The sequence below is a fragment of the Cyprinodon variegatus genome, unplaced genomic scaffold, assembly GCF_000732505.1.
Source record: "Cyprinodon variegatus isolate N-32 unplaced genomic scaffold, C_variegatus-1.0 Scaffold664, whole genome shotgun sequence".
In the NCBI taxonomy this organism is placed as follows: domain Eukaryota; kingdom Metazoa; phylum Chordata; class Actinopteri; order Cyprinodontiformes; family Cyprinodontidae; genus Cyprinodon; species Cyprinodon variegatus.
Genome location: NW_015151117.1, coordinates 32,415 through 52,870, shown reverse-complemented (window position 1 = coordinate 52,870; position 20,456 = coordinate 32,415). Strand labels below are relative to the sequence as shown.

General features: G+C 37.9%; 2 protein-coding genes across 3 annotated transcripts in view; one reads left to right on the top strand and one right to left on the bottom strand.

The window, feature by feature from the left end:
* Positions 1-6,367, top strand: part of LOC107096996 (semaphorin-4B-like) — an 87,438-nt gene extending 81,071 nt beyond the window's left edge. For both annotated transcript variants that reach the window (XM_015393942.1, XM_015393941.1), the window contains 2 exons: positions 455-546; positions 2,532-6,367. In XM_015393942.1, coding sequence (XP_015249428.1) covers positions 455-546; positions 2,532-3,298 — 859 coding nt within the window. In that variant the 3' untranslated portion in view covers positions 3,299-6,367. The remainder of the gene's footprint in view (positions 1-454; positions 547-2,531) is intronic.
* An 8,944-nt stretch (positions 6,368-15,311) lies between these two features.
* LOC107096991 (small EDRK-rich factor 2-like) lies at positions 15,312-18,329 on the bottom strand. The gene is made up of 3 exons (XM_015393934.1): positions 18,174-18,329; positions 17,382-17,490; positions 15,312-15,730 (listed from the first exon to the last, which is right to left on the bottom strand). Exons 1-3 carry the CDS (start codon positions 18,178-18,180, stop codon positions 15,664-15,666), a joined length of 183 nt encoding a protein of 60 aa, XP_015249420.1. The 5' UTR covers positions 18,181-18,329; the 3' UTR covers positions 15,312-15,663.
* Positions 18,330-20,456: the final 2,127 nt, after the last annotated feature.

Genomic DNA, 20,456 nt, shown 5'->3' with positions numbered 1-20,456 from the left:
TATATATATATATATATATATATATATATATACATATATATTTTTTTTAATGTCTTAATCAGGGTCATTGGGTGGGTGGGGCGGCACCCTAATGCCTCCTATTGACCAGCCGCCACTGTTATACAGACTGAATCTATATTTATTAAGATTGAAATCAGATAAAATGAATCTACTTTTATCTGGGAAGTAGATATTTCTTTTTTATTTCAGGTTAACAGAAACATATGATCTTGTTGTTGCAGTGATCCTATGAGCCAGACACCCTTGTGACTTAAGCATGTAAAGTTCAGTCATATGCTTAAGGAAAAAATCTGCTTTTGCAGGAACGCTGTGTTTTCAGTCATGAGGAATCTGTAAACATTTCTTTCTAAACCAGAGTTTGAGAGAAAAGCTTGCGTTCTTCTTCCAGCTGCCAGTGCTCACCTTGTTGTTTTTGTCGTCTGTTCTCTCTCAGCCACTGGCAGCAGGACGTGGAGGAAGCTGACACATCAGCCATTTGCAACTCCACCGCTCCCTTCCTCAGATCTAGCAGACCAGCCGCTACTCGTGAGTGTGTCCTGCCCCTGCAAAATGCTCTCTAATTGAAGTGCTGCCAGTTACTTTGAAAACACGGCAAACAGCATGTACTTAAGAGTTGAAATAACATGTCAGTTCTGAAAACAAAGACGGCTACAAGCCTGGCACGAGTCAACAAACGCTGCCCTTGTTAACAAACATAGCAGCTGAATAATTTAGCATTTAGATGATATTGCTGTGTCCTCTTTTTGTACACCATTTGCCCACAAACACCATGTAATTGTTTCCATTTTTAGACCAAAAGGGAAATTATTTGTCTCTTCAGGAACAATGGCCACCTTGAGCGTGTCAAATGCTGTCAGGTGTACAGTCGTGCTTGAAAGGTTACAAACAGCTCCATTAAAGACAGGAAAAAATCAGCTGCAAGTGAAATGAACTGAAATTGACTGTTCAGATTCCTTAATTTTCAGGGACAGTTTTTTTTTTTTTTAAGACTTTTTTTAAACTAATCAACACATCAGTATATTTACTAAATTATCGTTTAGTAAATTTTATTAGTTTTTTCAGGTGCTGCACAGTGGATACAGTGTTGCTTTGCAGCAAGAAGGTTCTGGGTTTGATTTCCAGCTCAGGGTCTTTCTGCATGGAGTTTGCATGTTGTCCCTGTGCATGCGTGGATTCTCTCCGGGTACTCCGGCTTCCTCCCACAGGCCGAAAACATGACTGTTAGGTTAATTGGCTTCTCTAGATTCACCTTAGGTGTGAGTGTGTGTGAATGTTTGTTTGTCCTGTTTGCCTCTGTGTTGCCCTGCGATGGACTGGCAACCTTTCCAGGGTGTACCCCGCCTCTCACCTGTAGACAGCTGGAGATAGGCCCCACCGCGACCGTGAAAAGGACTGAGGGAGAAGATGTGGGAGAGGGTGGATGGATGGATGGATGGATGGATGGATGGATGGATGGATGTTTTTTTCCCCCAGTGTTTTATTATTGGAATTACTAGTGTGAATTTATCCTTTTCTTAAATGGGAGGGTGTGTAAACTTTCAAGCACAACTGCATCAGAAAATGAAAATATAATCTTAAAGCTTGATTTATTTATTTATTTTTTATCCCTCTGCTTTAACATCTGAGCAGAGCCACAGGCTGACCGCCTCCATGTGCCACTGCATTGATGCATCAGTTAATGCAAAACGACGTCCAGCCATCTATTAAGTGGGTTAAACGTGCAAGACTGCAGTTACTCCCATTTACTCCTATTGCTAGTTTACACTGCAAAAAAGGAATAAGCTTAAACAAATATTTCCTAAAATAAATAAATTTCTCTTGATTTAAACTGGCAATTAAGAACATTTGCTAATTTATGTTTCAAATAAGAAGTAAAACAACTGTTACCTTATTTCAAATGCATAATACTGTATTAACTTATTTTAAAATAATAATCATTTAACTTAATTGATCTCACATTGGAGAAATTTAGCTCTGATTTAACCCATCCCCTTGGCGAGCAGTGGGCTGCCATCATGGGGCACCATGGGAGCAGTGTGGGGTTAAGGGTCTTGCTTAGTCTGTGGTAGTGGGGCTCGGGAACCTCTGGATTCCAAGCTCTATGCCCTAACCACTAGGCCGCTGCTCCCCTTTTAAAATAATTCATTGGCAGGTTATCTGATTTACCTGTTCAAATTGAGGACAAGGCTCTTATTTTAAGAAATGATTACTGTTATGAGATATATTTTTTACTGTACCTTTTCTATCTACTCAACTTTCTAATAATATGCTTACATACAGCCCTCTATAAACAGCCTGCTTATGAAGAAATGGGCTTTTGAGTTTTTGTTATGTTGGAGGCAATAACATAAAATATCTCTATTAGAACAGTAGTTTGTTTTAAATTGATCCAAAAGCAGTGCAAGTAAAACACTAATAATATTTTAGACATTTCGTTTTAATGAGTTTGACTTTTTGAAGTGATTCACTGAAATCTTTGTAAATCAACTTCATCTTGTTGTTTTTTTCAGGTGCATCTCGTTGTAAGCTCATTACAGTCCCGGCTAACACATTTCGTGTCCTGCCCTGTAAGCTGCGCTCCAACTTGGCTCAGAGGAAGTGGCGCTACAGCGACGACGCCAGCCAGTTCCTCTACGCCACCCCAGAGGGGAACCTGGTGGTGGTGGCTCAGTCTGACAGGATGGAAACCTACGAGTGCTGGTCTGAGGAGGAGGGCTTCCGCCAGCTGTTGGCTAACTACTGTGTGACGGCAGAGCCCCGCCAGGAAAGCAGCACTCTGATTGGTCACTCGCGTACGCCTCACGTTGTGCAGCAGGAAACGATGATTCTGCCCGGCAAGTCTCGCGAAGATCACACAAAGACGTACTGGAACGAGCTGATCGTGGTGTGCGCTCTTTTGGCGTTCTCCCTCGTCGTGTTCTCCTTGTTCGTCATCTACAGGAACCGTGATCATATGAAATCCATGATGAAGCAAGGAGAGTGCCCCAACATGCAGCAGAAGAAACCCAGGATAGTTGGAAAGCCCACGGAGAGCTTACCCCTAAATGGGAACACCATCCCTGTTTCCACCTCAGATCACAAGGGCTACCAGACGTTAAACGACAACTACATCTGCAGCACGCCCACTCACGAGTCCTCGCCGGAAAACAGCAAGAGCTTCTCCGAGGCCTCCGACAGGCGGCCGCTCAACGTAAAGGAGAGCCATGTGGAGTACTCGCCAACCTGCCCGCGGCCCCGAGTGAGGCTGGGCTCGGAGATCAAGGACTCCATTGTATGAGGAGCGCAGCGTCTCCGGAACAGCATTTCCATGAACGATGTGGTTCCCAAAGGGAGGGAGAGGAAACCCCGACTTCCACCTACATCACAGCACATCTTATTTTTAGTCATCTTGGTTCTGTGATCAGTGCAGAGGTCATTTCGTTTTACCATTTCCACTCCGAAGCCAGAGGTTGGTCTGGTTTGCTCCAGCGTTGGAGCAGAGGGTGCAGCATAAACTCTCCCGTTTTAACCAGGATACCGAACCATGGCAGCTGCTAAGATGAGCTATCATCGTTTCTGTCTTATTTGAGCCTTTCGGATGGACACCAAGACATTATGCGAGTGTGTGTATGCTAAGGAGCCAAGAAATAAATAGAGCGCAATGTTAAAAAAAAAACAACAAAACATTTACCTATATCAGTATGTTGGTATGCAATGAATTAACTGCCGAGCCTGGATGTCAGATCATTGATAGTCGTCCTGCCATGAATGAGTATCCTGCACATTTTTTGTGGACAACACACAGAACCAAGCTACAGCTACCCAGAGTTCAGGGTAACGCGAATATTCTTAAAGTCATTCATTTTCATCAAGCCCATCGCATTGTTCCCTTGATCCTGAGAAAACGTGTGCTGGAAAGGTCTTGCCCTGACTCCGAAACACTGTCATTTACCTCCTGAATGTACGCTGTCGTCAAGATTGTCCTCTTTGTAGAAAATGTCACCGCCGAAAACCTTCTTATTTGAGACCATCGGTCTTAACCGTACTAAGCTGAAGGTGCCCCTACGAGTTGATAAATGGACCTAGATGCTCGTTTTTTTTCAAGCAGATGTGAAAGAGACTTCATTCACACTGCAGATCAGAGAGGCTGGTGGTAAAACAAGAGGGGGAACATCTCTATCTCTCCACACATTCAGGGCAACGTTGAAACCATCATGTACTGTGCCAAAAAAAACAGAAAAAAACTTGTCTAAATGCAATAGTGCCATCCTGTCATGACCATCTCATGGTTTCTGTTAGCATTGATCAATGTCAAAGTATTGCGGCACTAATAATAAATAAATGTGAAGATCAAATTTTGGAGGATTTCTCCAAGACTGTTAGCTCATAGCAAACTGTGCAAAATGTGTTTGAGCAGAATAAGTGATCTTCATGTGGGGCCAAAGGTTGACATGGCGTGTGTAGATGCCATGTGGTTGTCAATCAGTTTTCCTTCTGCCTTCTTGCTGACATTACAGATGCAAATACGGCTAGGCTTAACTAACTTTACAGCCTTCTTGGTTAGCTTTAGCTCCAGTCATACAGCTTCAGATTGATGTTGCTGAAGGCGACAGATTGAAGCTGGTGTTCTGTCTTTTACAGAATGTAGTGCTTTCATGCCTCTTGAACTTTTCCACATGTTTTCATGTTGCAGCCAAACACGCTATATATCTTTTGTGGGGAATTTGTGACTAATCAATATAAAGTGGCATAACATGGCTAAAGCATTATTAGACAAAGTTTGCTACAGGTTCTCAGTTTAATTTTGGGTCCAAACTTTTTATTAATCATTTTATCCTTTTTTGGTTTTTGTTTCTTTTCCTTGTGGAAGGTTATTTTTCTTAAAATCAAAATCAAGTCTTTTAAATGCTCCAGTATTAATTTGTATTTACCTCTGGCCATATTCTCATCAACTCTGTCCAACTTTCCTAAATCCTGCTAAAAACAGGAGCCCCACAGCATGATGCTCCCCCCACCTTGTCTGTCATTGTGGAGGTGATGTTACACATTGCATTCTGCATGTTAACCAAAAAAACATCATCCATATGTTTATCATTTCTCCCATGTGTCATATAGGACAATTTTAAATTGCATTTTAATTTCTTCATATTTCTAAAACTATGTTCTTCTTGGCATCTTCCATTTATACACTGGATCATTGTTTTTGTAATCATATCTTTATTTGTAAGAAAAAAAAATATATACATGTATATTCCTTATGGCTCCACAAAAACATCCAAAAAACATGTAAACATGTGACAAAGTTCAGAAGGTGTGACTACTTCTGTGAGGCCCTGTAGTGATGTAGATTCACGTTTTATACACCCCCAATATTTCCAGGTTACATGTCTTATCCACATGGCATTCACCACACTCATTGAAAAGCCAAGGTAATGCTATTGTGAAAGCACAGGTAATCAGGGTTAAAATATTTGCACATTTCTCTTCAGTTAAATCATACAGAAGTGAATGCAACTACTGCGAGCAGAAGTCTTAACTGCTAAGGATGAGAACTTCTTTAGGGACGTCATTGTACGTCTTAGCACTCCGTCATATACAGACTCTCGAGACTTAAAAACCAAATCTCCAAAGAAGTCAAAAGCTGATAATGTTGCCAGTCTTAGTGTGAATCATTTACAATGTGGTGACAGTATCTTAGAATACATAATGATTTTTATTACATTGATCAAGTAAGAATACAGTATATATATATTCCAGTATTCAAATACTATTTTGAACACTGAGTAGATCCAAAAATGCTCTGGAACGGCTACAAGTTGACAAAGTAATGGCACAGCATACTGCACAACAATGCTCGGCATATCCTCCTTTCCATTTGTGTTTGGTTTTTGTGTAAATACAGTGCCTGTGCTAAATATTGTGTGTTGTTAAGGGACGTTGTGCAAGATGTGTCGTAGAGGTAGTCTTAAAACTAGAGATTGAACACTGAGTATTTTTATTTGATTTTATTTTTGACATAGTGCTTTACTGCCAACTTGAGGAAATACAGATTTCAACGCACCATCCTTTCAGCACCTTACCTGTTTTTTATCAAGCGCCTCAAGACAGGATACGTGTTTTTTAGATTCCTATCATTTTTGTTTTTTTACTCGTCTTCTTTTTGGAGACGGTTGATTAGAAACTTCCCACTCTGTGTAGATGTTGAATTATATATCCTTTAGGATTTTTTTGCTAAAGAAAAACAAAATAATAAAACAAAACCCATTTTGTTCTCCACAAAAAAAGTTATTTGATTTTAAATGATTAAAAATAAAAAATATTTGTTTTAGCTAGCAGCCTATTAAAACCTGTGCTAACCAGTGAAGCTAATGGAAATACAAAATAATGAAATAATAATGAATAATTATAATAATGAAATACAAAAAACTGCTTTTTTGAGTTACTAACAGCAATAATTAAGTTTTTATTATATTAATGGTTTAAATTTAACAGTTATGTGAATAAAAGTACAGACTGTTGCTATGACATTAATTCATATTCTTTGCTTTTCATCGATGCTACTTAGCTCCGCTTGCTAGCCTGTTGCTAGCTAACCATTTCAAATCAATGCCAAAAAAAGTATTTATTAGCTGTTGGGGTTGTTTTTTGTTTTGTTTTTTTAGTATATTTACCATTTTACTTGGTGACTTCTAAGTAATTATTTTATCTTTGTATTCTGGTGATATAGTCTTATTTAATTTATTTCAAACATCACTACAAATGGCTGGTTAGCATAGATGGCTAGCATAGCATTGTTTTTTTTCTGTTTCTACCCAGATTTATTTCTTTATTTCATTTTTTAACATCTTTGGGTTTACAGTTCCTTAGGAGACACTGTTTAATGGTGTATTTTACAAGAATTATCTGTTTTTTCCAAACTGCTGCCAGCTGCCACCATACAAACAAGCATTTTGTCACTAAAGTTTAGCAAGTCTTTGTGAACAGGTGATTGAAAACAGTCTCTGTAACCTGTATTAAGGTGCTTGATGGATAACACCACTTCACGTAGAAATGCCTTTAGAGTAGATATCCAGTTTTTTCTGCCTTCAGCTGTGTGCTATGCTGTACATCACCCAGCAGTGACTTTGCCAACAGAAATGTGGTCAATACCATGATTGTAGCCCCCAGCGGGCACACTTAACTCCACTAACACAACACGGGTCAGTTGTAGATTTACGTCATCACCACGCTTTTTAGTTGGCCTATAGACAGCAATGAGAACTGCTCCATCCTGCAGCCTTGGATCATGTAAACAAAACGTACGCAAACCCAATCAGCAGCATCTTTAGCAGTTGATGTTTTTATTATACACTTCTTTAACCGATATTACAAGAAGCTAAAAATGCAGAACTGTTCAACTTAACTGGGTGATCGTATCCTATATGATAAATCCTGTGTCATCAATGTGCATATTTATTGACGTGCAAACCACAGCTCCTCAGTAATCAAACATACTGTACTGGACTTGAATGTAGCCAGTTATCTATTCATAGAACATCTACAGCAGTCTATTTTCCTCAAATGCAGGTTATTTCTGACTCCATATTTCCAGGATTCACCTCAAAACGTCAGAAGTATAAAATAATACCACTAGAAGAGCACTGGATCCTTTGTGCTGCATGATGTAGTACAGCAGTAGGTTGCAAAGCACAAATCCGAATCCTCAACGATGAGACAAAGCATTGGCTCAGCATACTGAACACCATAAGCTTAGTTGACTGAATAGTTGCTAGACAAATGTGGTCTTGCCTGCATGATTTTTTTTTTTTTAACTGTACAAATTTGTGAACTGTATTTTTTTGTATAATTGAGATTGTGATTGTTGTTTTTATTGTACATAAAAGGCACTTTATTTTAATTTTTTTAAGATAAATGAATAAAATTACTTGTTTTAACATGGATGTTGGGCTGTTTTATTCTGGGAATTCTTAAATATACTTTTACTTTGGAAATGTCTTGTATCTGAATAAGGTATAAAAAACATAATGATAATAATAAAGTGAGCCTTTTTATGTGTTAAACTTAAATTAAGATCTAGGTTCTAAAACATTTATTTTTGTATTGATTCGCTACATAAAAACTAGTTGGTATAGTAAGGGGATATGATCAGAATGTATTATTAATTTTATTTATTCTATTTTAAGCATGCCTCATTGCAGGAACAGGCATGCATCTTATTTTTGTTCTGGACTTCCTGTTCCTGAAAAGCTTTGAATTAAGAGGAGTATAGAAATTTTGCACCTAAAAATCCAATATGTCTCCTGCATCTTTCAAACGTCACTGCAGCAGTTGCTGCGTTGATGCTTTAAATCACTAATTTTTTCCATATAAATATCTATCTTTGGAGGCCTAATCTTGCTACGTATACAGTCTTCTTTGCATAACTTAGAGAAAGTGCAATGACAGACAGGGAAAAAATTATAAATGTGCTTAAAGCACATAATGAAAACATAAATGTACTGAAGAGTTAATAAATACAGTGTACAGCTTGAGTCTTAATCCAAAAATCACCAGATCCAATAGGAGCACCACTCTTTACGCCGTATGTATGAATTAATGTAGAGATGTATGTATGAAAAAATATATATATATACGTGTGTGTATGTGTGTATATATATGTGTATATATATATATATATATATATATATATATATATATATATATATATATATATATATAAACAATGTTAGGTTAAGAAAAATTAAAGGTAATGGATACAAAGGATATAAGAACGAATTAACCAAATTCATAAAGACATTCATACATTAATATTATACCAATGCAAAGAAAGTTTAATTTTAAAGCACATTTCAGAACCAAGATGAATCAAAGTGCTGTACATGAAAAACAGCAATATGAAAACACAAGAAAAAGTATGCCGCAGGAGCAAAGAGATAATTATTAAAAATATGAATAATTCAAAGCAACACAAATAAATGACTGAATTGGTAATTATAGAAAATTAATAAGAAAATGAAAAAAGTTGATCTGCAGATTTAAATCAATAATATTTAGATAGCACAGTCAAAGGCCCCTATAAATAAATATGTTTTTTGACATTGATTTAAAGCAACTTAGGGTTTCTGCACTTTTATAGTTTTCCAGGAGTTTTTTTCTAGATTAGTGAAGCATAAGAACTACGCCCTGCTTCCCCATGTGTGGTTCTAGATCCTGGTATGTAGAGCAGAAGGGCTGATCTCGGCCACCCGGACCAGAAGGCCAACAGGACAGGCCCCCCGAGGACGGTGCCAACATGATTGCAAACATGATTCTATAAGAATCCTGAATTCTTATAGAAACGGCCTATTAATCACACATTCATTTAAGGTTTGTTGAGAAAAGGGAACACCCCAAGCATTCTGTACAGTGGGTCCAGGTTTGAATACCCTCTAGTTAAAGCTAATGTTAAAGCATAAAGACTCTACATCCAGACAAGATGTGTTTTTTTGTTAGTTTGAAGGTTTTAGTTTATTTGGTGATTGGTTAATGAGGCATCCTGAAGCTTTCAGACTCATTACCAAACTGTATTGATGCTGTGTTGATACTGTGTAACAAAATACTGACACCTGCTGGACATTTAAAGACACTACAGGCAGTTTATTGGACAGACTAAACTCAATTGATTTGATGACCTTCTACCAGGGGAGTATTTAGGAAATTTGAGGCCCTAGGTAAAGGCATGGGGCCCTCTGAATTGAAAAAAACAACACATAGAACAGACCAATTATACAAATACAGAAATTTTAATACAATAGACATTTTTATCCCTCTCTTCTTGTCCCTTTTCTTGTTGTTTTCCCCTCTATGTTTTGTACTCAGCTGACTTTTCATGCTGTCTCAAAAGGAATGAAAGATTTTTTCCAAGCACTAAGCTCAATTAGCTGATTGCTCCTTTCTGTATTTCCAAAAAGGCGACGGCAAAAGTAAATAACCCAGTCCTTCTTTTCACTGTAGACAAGCCATGATCTGCTTATCTGTTCTCCATTTTTCATTTGGATGAAATACAAAGACACACTTAATATTATAACACTATTATATAATATTTTTATCAGTCACATGACTTTCTAGAAACGACACTTTTTTTTTTTTGCTCTATGGGCTTCATGCATGCATGGACCCATCACTAAGTCTATTAAAAGGAGGATTTCCTAAATTAGACGATACTAACTGATATTTCTGGCTATCTGATATTAGATAATGTAACATCAAAAACATTATAAGGGGAGAAAAATAAATGAGAGAACCTAATAGCTTGATTAGAGTAGTATTTGTGCATAATTATAATCACACCGATGACAGCTTTTCTTTACACTTTACAGTATGCACCTTTCTTAATCACTGAGCTTCTTGCTTGATCTGTTATGTGGTAAAAAAAAAAAAAACAAAAAAAAAAACATGCTAGGCCAGAACCCACATGCTGCTGCTTGTCGTCCTAATGCTTGAATTTAAATGTGATCTTATGCAAAGCGCTGAGCAGAGTGCAGTGGATGATGGAGGATAAGATTAGACTTTTCTCACATTCACACAACTGGCTGATGCTGCATTTTGTCTCTCATCACTATTCAGATCCTCGCCTCCTCTTGCAACTTTAAAGTGGAGAGAGATGCATTTGTCACTCTGTAATCTGAGAATGAAGGCCACCAATGTGCTGAAGTAGGAACATTGCTTATTCTTTCTCTGAGCTCTATGATGGAGTAAACTTGATGCTTTAATCATGTTTTCCTGCTGTGCTAAGAGCTCATCTTTACTGAATTAGTCTGTACCTGTCAATAATGCAGATTTTTTTGTCAGTGTGCAGAATTAATGGTTGGCTCTTGCAAAAGAATTAGAAATCCCCCCCAGCATGTTTTAAACTGTTTTTAAAACTGTACTGCAGTGTTTGTCTCCACCTAGTGGGCAGGTTTCCTACTTAACCTTTAAAGGAAAAGTCTGGTCATATTCAGAATTCAAACTTCTAAAGTACTTTAAATATGAAATTATTACATACTGTTCAATAAATGATGAGGCTCATTTGAATGTGCTTTACTGAAGGCATCCATGTTTGTCAAAGAGCACTACTGCCACCTACTGGTTGGTGACATGACGGTACCGTATCTGCTGTTGATCAAGTCCCAGTGCTGTATCTGGTGTTTGTCACAACACGCTATTATCCAAGTCATCTTAAAAATTCTTTTTCCAAAATGTTGGCTACATATTAGATGTTTTTTCTCTGGCCAGAAGTTCTATGGCAAATCCTCCCTCTCCAAGTTGGCAATCCAACAATGAACCCGATTGTGGAGGATCAGGAAGGGGGTAAAAATGGCCACACTCAGTGATCGGGATGAAATTATTTTTATTTTTTTACTTATTAAATTCATTAAATCATGGCAAACATATTAATTTTTGATCATGACATGATCTTTTATTATTAAATTCATGATTACGTTCTGATGAGGTTATCTGGCTGCAAAACAAGCCCATATAATCACTCCTTCACTACCGTGCTTGGTAGGGCAACATGGTATAGGTGTCTGCAGTGCCGTAAACAGACATTTTGGGGGGGAAGGGCTCAGTTTGAAAAAGGGCACCTTATGCGTCTCATGGAGACACCAACAGCCAAACACCGACTGATGCTGATGTTAAAGATCTTCTGCAGTCCATAGGTAGATGTGCCACATTGGTGTCACTTAAACAAATAACAATTTAAAATCCACCAATATAAAGCCCAGGATTACACAATATCATATAAAGTTTATTGGGTATTTATGACAATCTGCAGATGAATTAAGACGTACACATAAAATATTTAATTAAAAAATAAAAAAGACCTTAAACGATCTTATTTCAAGTGCATACTATGTGTATAATATGTAATAAACTTTTTTTTAAGGTTAAAAACTCTCATTGCAATGACAGATCATTTCCCTGTTCAGATTAGGGACAAATAGTTATTTTCAGAAAATGTTTGAAGTCAAAGATATTTACAGAAATTGAAATGTAGCTCAATCTAAACGCCCCACTTTTCTAAAAGTTATTTTTTATGAACTATGAACATTTGGCCTTATGTTTGCTTTAAAATGAACTGTTTAACAGCAAAAGGTAACCTGCGTGCTGTAGTTGTCATAAAAAGGTCAAAAAAATGACACCAGGGATTCCCTGACTGGGACCATTACAGCCAATCAATAATTACTAATTATTAATCTATGGGATGCTTTAAATTATATATTTTTTTCTAATCAAATCAATATTTCATTTCAAACCGTTCCTTGGCTCCTGATAGAGGCCATTAAAGATTTAATGCTATAAACTAACCATTTGGTGAAGGAGGTAAATACGCTTATTTAGGCACCTTGATGGTTAGCTGGCCCATCACCAGGGCAACGCTCTGGTGATGGGCCAGCTAACCACCATGAGGTGGTGCTACCAGTCTCATGGAGCAAAGTTACAAAAATCTATGCTTTTAAATCCATAAATGGTATTTTGGGCCAAAGACTAAAAAAGGTCCAGAGGGGAAAAGAGCAGGTGCTCTAGCGCCACCTAGTGCCTATCTGTGTACGTCCCTGTGTCCATGATGATGAAGGCTCTGAGAAGTTATCCATGTGTTCAAATAGCAGCAATGGCTCGTCTTTTTTTTCCTCACTCTCTTCTTAAGGCATAACAACACTGTCTTTGAATGCATCATTCACAAACAGTGTCACCTGGCCCCCCACCCATAGATACCCCTCTGATTGAGTCAGTGCCGGTTTCAGGTACTCCGCCTCAATGACCAACGCCTCACATCTTCATTTATGTTCCAGGAAAACTAGTGACCTGATTAGATCCAGTTTGATGATAACCAGATGATTGGTTTTCAAAGCTTTGCTGTGACATGTTGATTGAACTGCACATTAATTACAGTTAAACTTTAATAAGCTTGTGTTTTTCTGCCTGTAGGCCCTTGAAATGCTTAACTTATATTTTGAAATACTAATGGAAACACTATTTGTGAAAGTATTTTTTATTAATCAATGTTATTGCTGTTGTTATTATCATGCTTTCTTCTTTTCCACATTAATTTCATTCTCAGTAAGCCTCATGCGTGGGCGGATTGAGACAGGGGCCAGTGCCCAATTAAAGAACTGGTCCTGGCACTTGTTAGGGCCCCTGCTGGGAAGACATCATCCTAAATACATTCTAAGATAATAATGGTAATAAGCACTGAAACTGATTAGACCTATTCCATTTCTACACGTAAAGTTCTATTTTAGCAATAATCCAAAAATGAAATTGATGCACTTCTAGCCTCAGTTGTAATAAAGTAGAACCCCAGTTTCTATGTGCTATATTTAAAACACTGCCATTTGCTCTTTGGTTCTATGGCTCACTTAATATATCAAACTATTGCTTGTTTTATTTATTTATTTTTTTGTTCTGTCATGAAAAACCTGAGGGCCCATCATAGGTGTTTTCAGACCATATTTGGGGGTGCTGAAGCTCCCTTAAATTGAATCATAGCACCCCTGAAATATGGGTTGTTTCATTTTATATTGTATGCTCTTTCTAAATGAAGAAAGTAAAACTAAAACAAACAAAATATGAAACTTTGTAAAAACTATACAGTACTTGGATAAGAAAAATATTATATAAAAAGTATATTCAATGAAAATCGTATTATTAATTTACTATTAATCATACTATTAAACTAAAATGTTGAGCAACACTTTGAGTGAATCACTGGAATCGGACGTTTTCTGAAATGTTCAGTTAGAATTCTGCTCCTTTTTATGGTTTGTTGGTTAAATGTTCATGAGCAAGGTGCTCCTATGTGTCTGGGATAATCATTATTAGTTTTAAATTCACAATTCAAAATCAATATTTCAATCTATCAAATCATAATTTTGTATTTTATGTATAATTTTTTTTTTCAGTTTCTTGTCATTAGAATAACATTTGTGAATGTATCCTTTGCTTTATCTGCAGTGTCTAAACCTTCAAGCACCAATATATATTTACCTTATTAAATAGAATTCATTTTAGGATTGCCAGTCGTAATAGTGGTGGACTAGTGGTTAGTGCATAGAGCTTGGAATTCAGAGGTTCTGAGTTTGAGTACCACTCCCACAGAATGCCACTCTGGGTCTCTGAGCAAAAATCCTTAACCCCCACACTGCTCACTGGGCGCCGCACAATGGCAGCCCACTGCTCCTCAAGGGGATGGGTTAAATAATGAGAGTTAATTTCATTGCTCTGTATGTGTGACAATGTAATGACAATAAAATAGCTGAGAGAAAAAAAAGGTATACTAGTGAAGTTTCAGTATGGCACGTCCTAGAAGACATTAAACATTTAAGTCTCAGATAATACGATGTGTTGGTGAATCAGTTATTGGTAAAATGCACTGAGCAAGGTTAAAAAACATAGAAAATGTATGTTTAAAGATTAAAGCTGCCAGGTTCTCAGCACCCCTAAACCTCTGATCTTAGTATTGCCCCTGGGGCCCACCATGGACCCCCAGGTAATGGCCTTAAATGTATCTAAATCTATTTGTTCCTAATTTAAAATGTATGCTTTTTGTTCTTTATCTTGCTGATACTGATCTATTTAGTCGGATGATTGCTACAGAAAGATTGTTTTAACTGTTAAAAGATGATTAAGTAAAATAAACCACTTATTGAATTAAAACTGTCCAAGTAAAATGACTCTCCCTTCTTTCCAATTACTGTCATCATCCTTCTGTGTTTGCCAGTTTCTTAATGAATTGATCATCAGCTTCATGTGCAGCAGCAACCCCAGCCCCCAAGACAGGACTCCTCCTGGATGATCTTTTCATCAGCCCACAAAACCTTCAAGTGGGTTTTCTGGAACATTTAGGTCCTTAATGCGTTAATTTATGGAAAAGTGATGGCTTGGAGGTTATGATTGGGCAATAAACTGTTTTAGTAGGTTGCAAGTCCTCTGCTTATTGTAAAGCACCTCAGTTTAATGTTGGTGCACTTAATGAAATCACTTATAATGGAGTTACTAAGCTCTCCCTTACAAGCATACATCAACCTGCAGGGCCAGGGGGAGGCGGTTACCTATATCCAGTAGTTATTGAATGACTGGTATACTGTTTATCACAGGGAAACAAAGGCAGAAAACCATAAATGCTCACTACATGCTGCAAAGGAGAGTTAGATTATTCTAAATGCATCTGATATCAAAAAGCTCCAATTGTAAAAGAAGAAGCCATTAATCAACCAAATGTAAAGGTGTGTAGCAGCAAGCGGTGCACAAACTCCAACCACAAACATTTAGAATAAGCAAGCATGAACTAAAAAGATACACTTTATTTGAAACCAGAAAGGGACACTTTTTGTACAAAAATACACAACTGTTACACTGATGTTTTACATCGAGGTTTGCTCCACTTCATCCTGCTTACACCACTGATGGCGCTCTGCACGCAGCACCGGGGTAAGGCCTAACCCATTCATAGTTTAACCATTTAAAAACAAATCCAACAAGCAGTCATTTGCCACAGGGAGGTTGGTGAATGCTGGATTCTTGAGTCGAGACAAAACTGATAGATCCATTCTTATAAATATCAGGAAAGAATTCAGAACAAGTGACGTTCTTTAAAAAAAAAAAAAAAAACTGAGCTGAACTCTTCGTCCATCTCATGTTTCACTTGGTCTTTCCTTTTCCTGATTCGTTTGCTTTTTTCTGCTTCTGCTGCATGATTTCCGCGTCCCTAAGAGAGTGAAGACAGTTTCAGTTAGTCAGGGCTAATAAGTCAACTGGAAGGCATGAATAATTTGATCAACATGACCTTTGACAACATAGGATCAGAGTTTTAATCTTAGAATAGTGACCAGAGAGGGACTGTATCTATGCTCCGTTATAAGCAAAATTGATCACACGGAACAAACATATCTAAATAGTTTCGATAGATTTAATTCATATTTTATTATAATTCAAATAAAATAACACTTAAATGTCAATGCACATCATTTCATTGTTTGTTAACCGAATATGTTGTTAAATGTGGATTTCGAGGACCAAAAGAAACCAGTTTAAAGACAGACATCTTCTGCAGCTTAGTGGGAAACTTTGACAAGTCCTTGATTCTTTCAGTGATTTATTGCTGCACCACTCTAAGCAGAGATTAGAAATGGGCAATTTTACTTCGATCAGTCCTTATAAATAACTGTCAGACCAAATACTAAAAAAATGATAAGACAATGGTTTTAATCAAATAATCCGCAGCTCGTTATTTTAGCCTGAGAAACAAAGAGAATATAAAGAGCTGCTCAGGAAAAACTGAAAATCAGCATTGGTCAGCAAAGTCCTGAGGAATGCATCACTGATGTTTATAGTGTTTTTACACAAATATTTTACCCAGGACTGCCACATACGAAACAAAAAATTCTTGCCAGCGATTTGCTAACATAAAAAGTGATTTAAAAAAAGTTGAATTAAGGAAACAATAGAAAACAGTTAGGATTTCTGACCAAAATCAAAGTTAAGTGCTTTAAAATTTTGCACAAACCAACATACAGACTAAGGCTACCTTCACACTGCAGGCCTTGATGCTCAATTCTGATTTTTTTTTTTTTTTTGTGAAATCCGATTTTGTTTTGTTTTTTGCATTGCCGTTCATATTTCCAAATATATGTGACCTGTTTGTGATCTCCAGTGTGAACTGCAATCATGCAACGCAAGTGTCCCACATGCGTAGTAGAGAACGCAATGACGTCACAGGCCAGTGTGCTCAGTCTTTACGGAAGTAAACATGGATGGCAGTGCCGGGGTGCATCTAGCTGTCTTTCATAACCATAAAAACAATATTTTCAAGATGGTTAAACATAAATACTGCTCTCTGCATTATCGTCCGCCAGGGTTGTTGTCTTTCCTGCCGCTTCTTCATGACAAGATCACGAATAGTGACCTTTGTCTAAAATTTATTCGGATGGATTCGACCTGGCCGTTTAGACACAGGTCGAATTTAAAAAGATCAGATTCGTATCGGATTCAGGACCACATAGCCAAGCGGCCTGGGTCGCATTGGATGTGTGTTGTTCAGACTGCCATGAAAAGATCAGATACAGGTCACATATGGGCAAACAAAAATGGACTTGGGTCACTCCAGGTTGCTGTGTGAACATAGCCTTAATCAGGTGAGAGTTTTTCATAATATAGATTAATTTGATTATATTCAAGAAAATGTTTACATAAACAACCAAACAGGTTAGGTTGACTTCAATCCTGTGGCTCAGATGTGGGGAATGATCTGAATGGGGTTCATATGAGTGTCTCACCAGGACGAAAAGCCTCATACCAACTGTAATAAGAGTTCAGTGCATCCCTGCATCGTTTAATAGGACAGAAGTATTAGCACCCACCGTTGTTTTCTAGCAGCAGCAGACAGTCCGTCCTCATTCCGTTTGCCTTTGCTCTGTTCGGTCTGCTTCTTGGCATGCTTCTGGCGGGCAAGCTCCCGCTGGTTCCCTCCTAAGGGACAGAAAACACAGCAAAGACACCTCAGAAAGATCCTCAGAGCACAGAGAAATAACTTTATACAATGCTTTTAAAAATCGCAATAAATGAGCTTTAAAGAAAAACCATAAAATGCAAAGAAAACAAAGGTAAACAAAAGAAATGTGGATGCTTGAAGTTAAAGCAGCCGACGTGGCAGAGCGGCGCTGTGGAGCAGCTGCAGGGAATGGAAACGATCAACCAGCGCTTTGTCGCAGCCCAGGGGGTTATTATGGATGGTAAAAACACTTACAAACCAATATAAAAAAAATAATAATAATCACCATTCATCGCTTTAATCTCACTCCCATTATGCATTTTACTTATGGCAAAATAAGCAAGAAAGTCAAACGAAAGCTGTTTTTTCAGTATGAAAGGGCTTAGACTAACAACCGGAACAGACCCGCAGACGCCTGTTATGTAACACCCGTTTCTTTAGCAGACACTCTAAATATACACCATATTTAACCAACTAAAAGTACTAAAAACAGGGCGATATGGGGTTTGGTTAATAAACAAAATCCCAGGGCTGATTATCAATGGCAGGACGGTAAATACACCCAGTAGGGCTCCGTCTATTTTCTGAAATGGAGCCCAGGTCGTTTGTTGTGGAACAAAAACCGCAAGTGTTTAAAAAATATATATGTATTTTTACTTACTTGTCATTTTAGCACCTTAAGTTTATTTCACCCGGAATCCAGAAAGGCTCAGCCAAAGGGCCGCTAGCTCCCTCGTCGTTGTTCCAGTTGCTGCGTCCGCTGTGGTTCCGCCTGCTCACTGTGGCCGTGAACTGCCGCACGCTCACCAGAACATTCCACACAAACACAGCCGCTGCGCATGCGCGGAAACCCAAAATGGAGTGGGTCCGCTCCATCTTTCATCCGGTGAGTGATGGTACGCCGCGGGAGAGGGGTTTAAACTCCAATAGAAGCCACGTTTCTTATCTCTCCGAGGCGACTGAAAATAACCAGGCTGAATGCAAAACATTTGGTGATGGGAGGAAGTCAGCAATGAGTTTTTCCACATTCATGGAATTGAAGGTTTAATAATATAAAGTTGTAGAAATCAACTGGATAAAGGTTTAAGGAATAGGACACCGAATAGCTTTAAGTTGCACCGATCAAAAAACTTAATCATGATTATGATCAGTAGTCAAGTTGAAAAGAAAAAATAAGGGGGATGATGAATTTTTATTTTTTATTTTTTGGAAAGCATAAATAGCCTAATAATAAAGTCTATTAACTTAAAGCCCTATGCATGGTATAGTTGTTTCATGTCAGGTACAGCGGTCATTGACCTTGACCAAGGCACCTTACAGTAGAACTGCAGCAGTGGTGTCAAAAGTAAACTCATTTGTTACTTAAGTAGAAGCAATGGCGTAACTATTGCTAAGCAGAGGCTGCAACTGCTTAAGGGCCCCCAACCTCTTAGGGGCCCCATCATTGACACCTGGGTGGCCCCCTATGCTATTGTGGACTAGGACGTCTCTTTGCAGATGTAATGGTGTCCTTCTAAACACACCTGATTTTAGGAAGACTGACCGAACCTTATTTATACCGCAACACATGGCAGGTTTCAATGGTGAGCCATTTAAACACAACCCAGTAGCAAAGCAGACAGTTTTAATTACTATGTTAATAACTGTGTATAGTTCATTAGACGGTTGGTAAAAAATACAGTCATATAATATGTTTCAAACCGCAATAAAGATCTTAAAAGAACAATGTATTTGAGTATTTTATTTTTACACTATGGCTTGGAATTATGGGTAATCCAGAGCGTAAACACTCTGGATTATGGTTTTAATCTTAGATAACGTCATACACACTTCGCTTTGTTTTTAAAAGATATAAATACAAATAATATAACCGCGGATGTCTGGAGGACAGTGATTCGCCTACATGTTATGAATGCTGGCGTACCATAAATGATAAATTATAAAGTTTAGTTTGTGCCTTCAAGTCGTTGCCCATAGGAAGACGTTACTTGGATATAACCTAACGGAATATCTTCAGAACAGCTCCCAATGACACAAAACTCATATCGGTGAGTAGAACATGATGTTATAACGTAAAATCAAGGGCCCAATGTAAAACAAAAAAACAGCGTTCCCCTTTAGGTAACCAATGTGTGTACTTTTGACACAACCAATGTACTTTGACACCACATATTTAACACTGTGGAATTTACAGTGTATTGTGTTGTTTTCTTTTGTGCTTAAATGATAGTTTGAGTGGGGAAATAGAGCTTCATATGGACTTATTTATGTCTTCAATAAAGTCACAATAATGAGGAATCATCGCACTAGTGAAAACTAGTGAAAAAGTAACTAATTACATTAGCAATCATTGCAACTGCAGTGTGTGTCCTGTAGATGTGTTGATTTTGTTAAAGGTGGAGCAATACATTCTCAGGCAGCCCAAGTGCTTCCCCGTACAATAGAACATTCAAAAGCTAATTTGTGTTAGTAAATAATTCAATAAGAGAATGTCATGTTTTACAGCAGTGTTTCTTACTGAATGGTTAAGTGTATGCACTGTACAGTATGCTCTCACTACTTAATCAGGGATCTTATTGCATGACTTGGAGTATTCTGTCACTCATCCCCCTTCCTCCTCTAGACCCAGTCCTTCTTCTTTGGTAAGACGGTTCAGTTGTCCCAGGTAACGGACTAGCTCAGTACAATGAATACAACAATCGTAGCTCATCTCCTAGAAACTCTTCTACAAAGCTTCTCACATTTAGACAAATCTAAAAAGCACAAGAGAATAAAATAAGTCCAAAAGATACTAGAGTCCGGCTGGAGACAATACCAGCAGTCTTTCCCATGATGCAGGCAGTTGAATGGATATGATCCATCCATCCATCCATCCATCCATCCATCCATCCATCCATCCATCCATCCATCCATCCATCCATCCATCCATCCATCCATCCATCCA

Bases quoted from the DNA above. Each gene is read 5' to 3' on its own strand.
- LOC107096991 (XM_015393934.1), bottom strand. The intron at 15,731-17,381 runs GTGGGTGCTAAT...TCACTCTCTTAG, and splicing joins GCTGCTGCTAGAAAACAACG to GGACGCGGAAATCATGCAGC.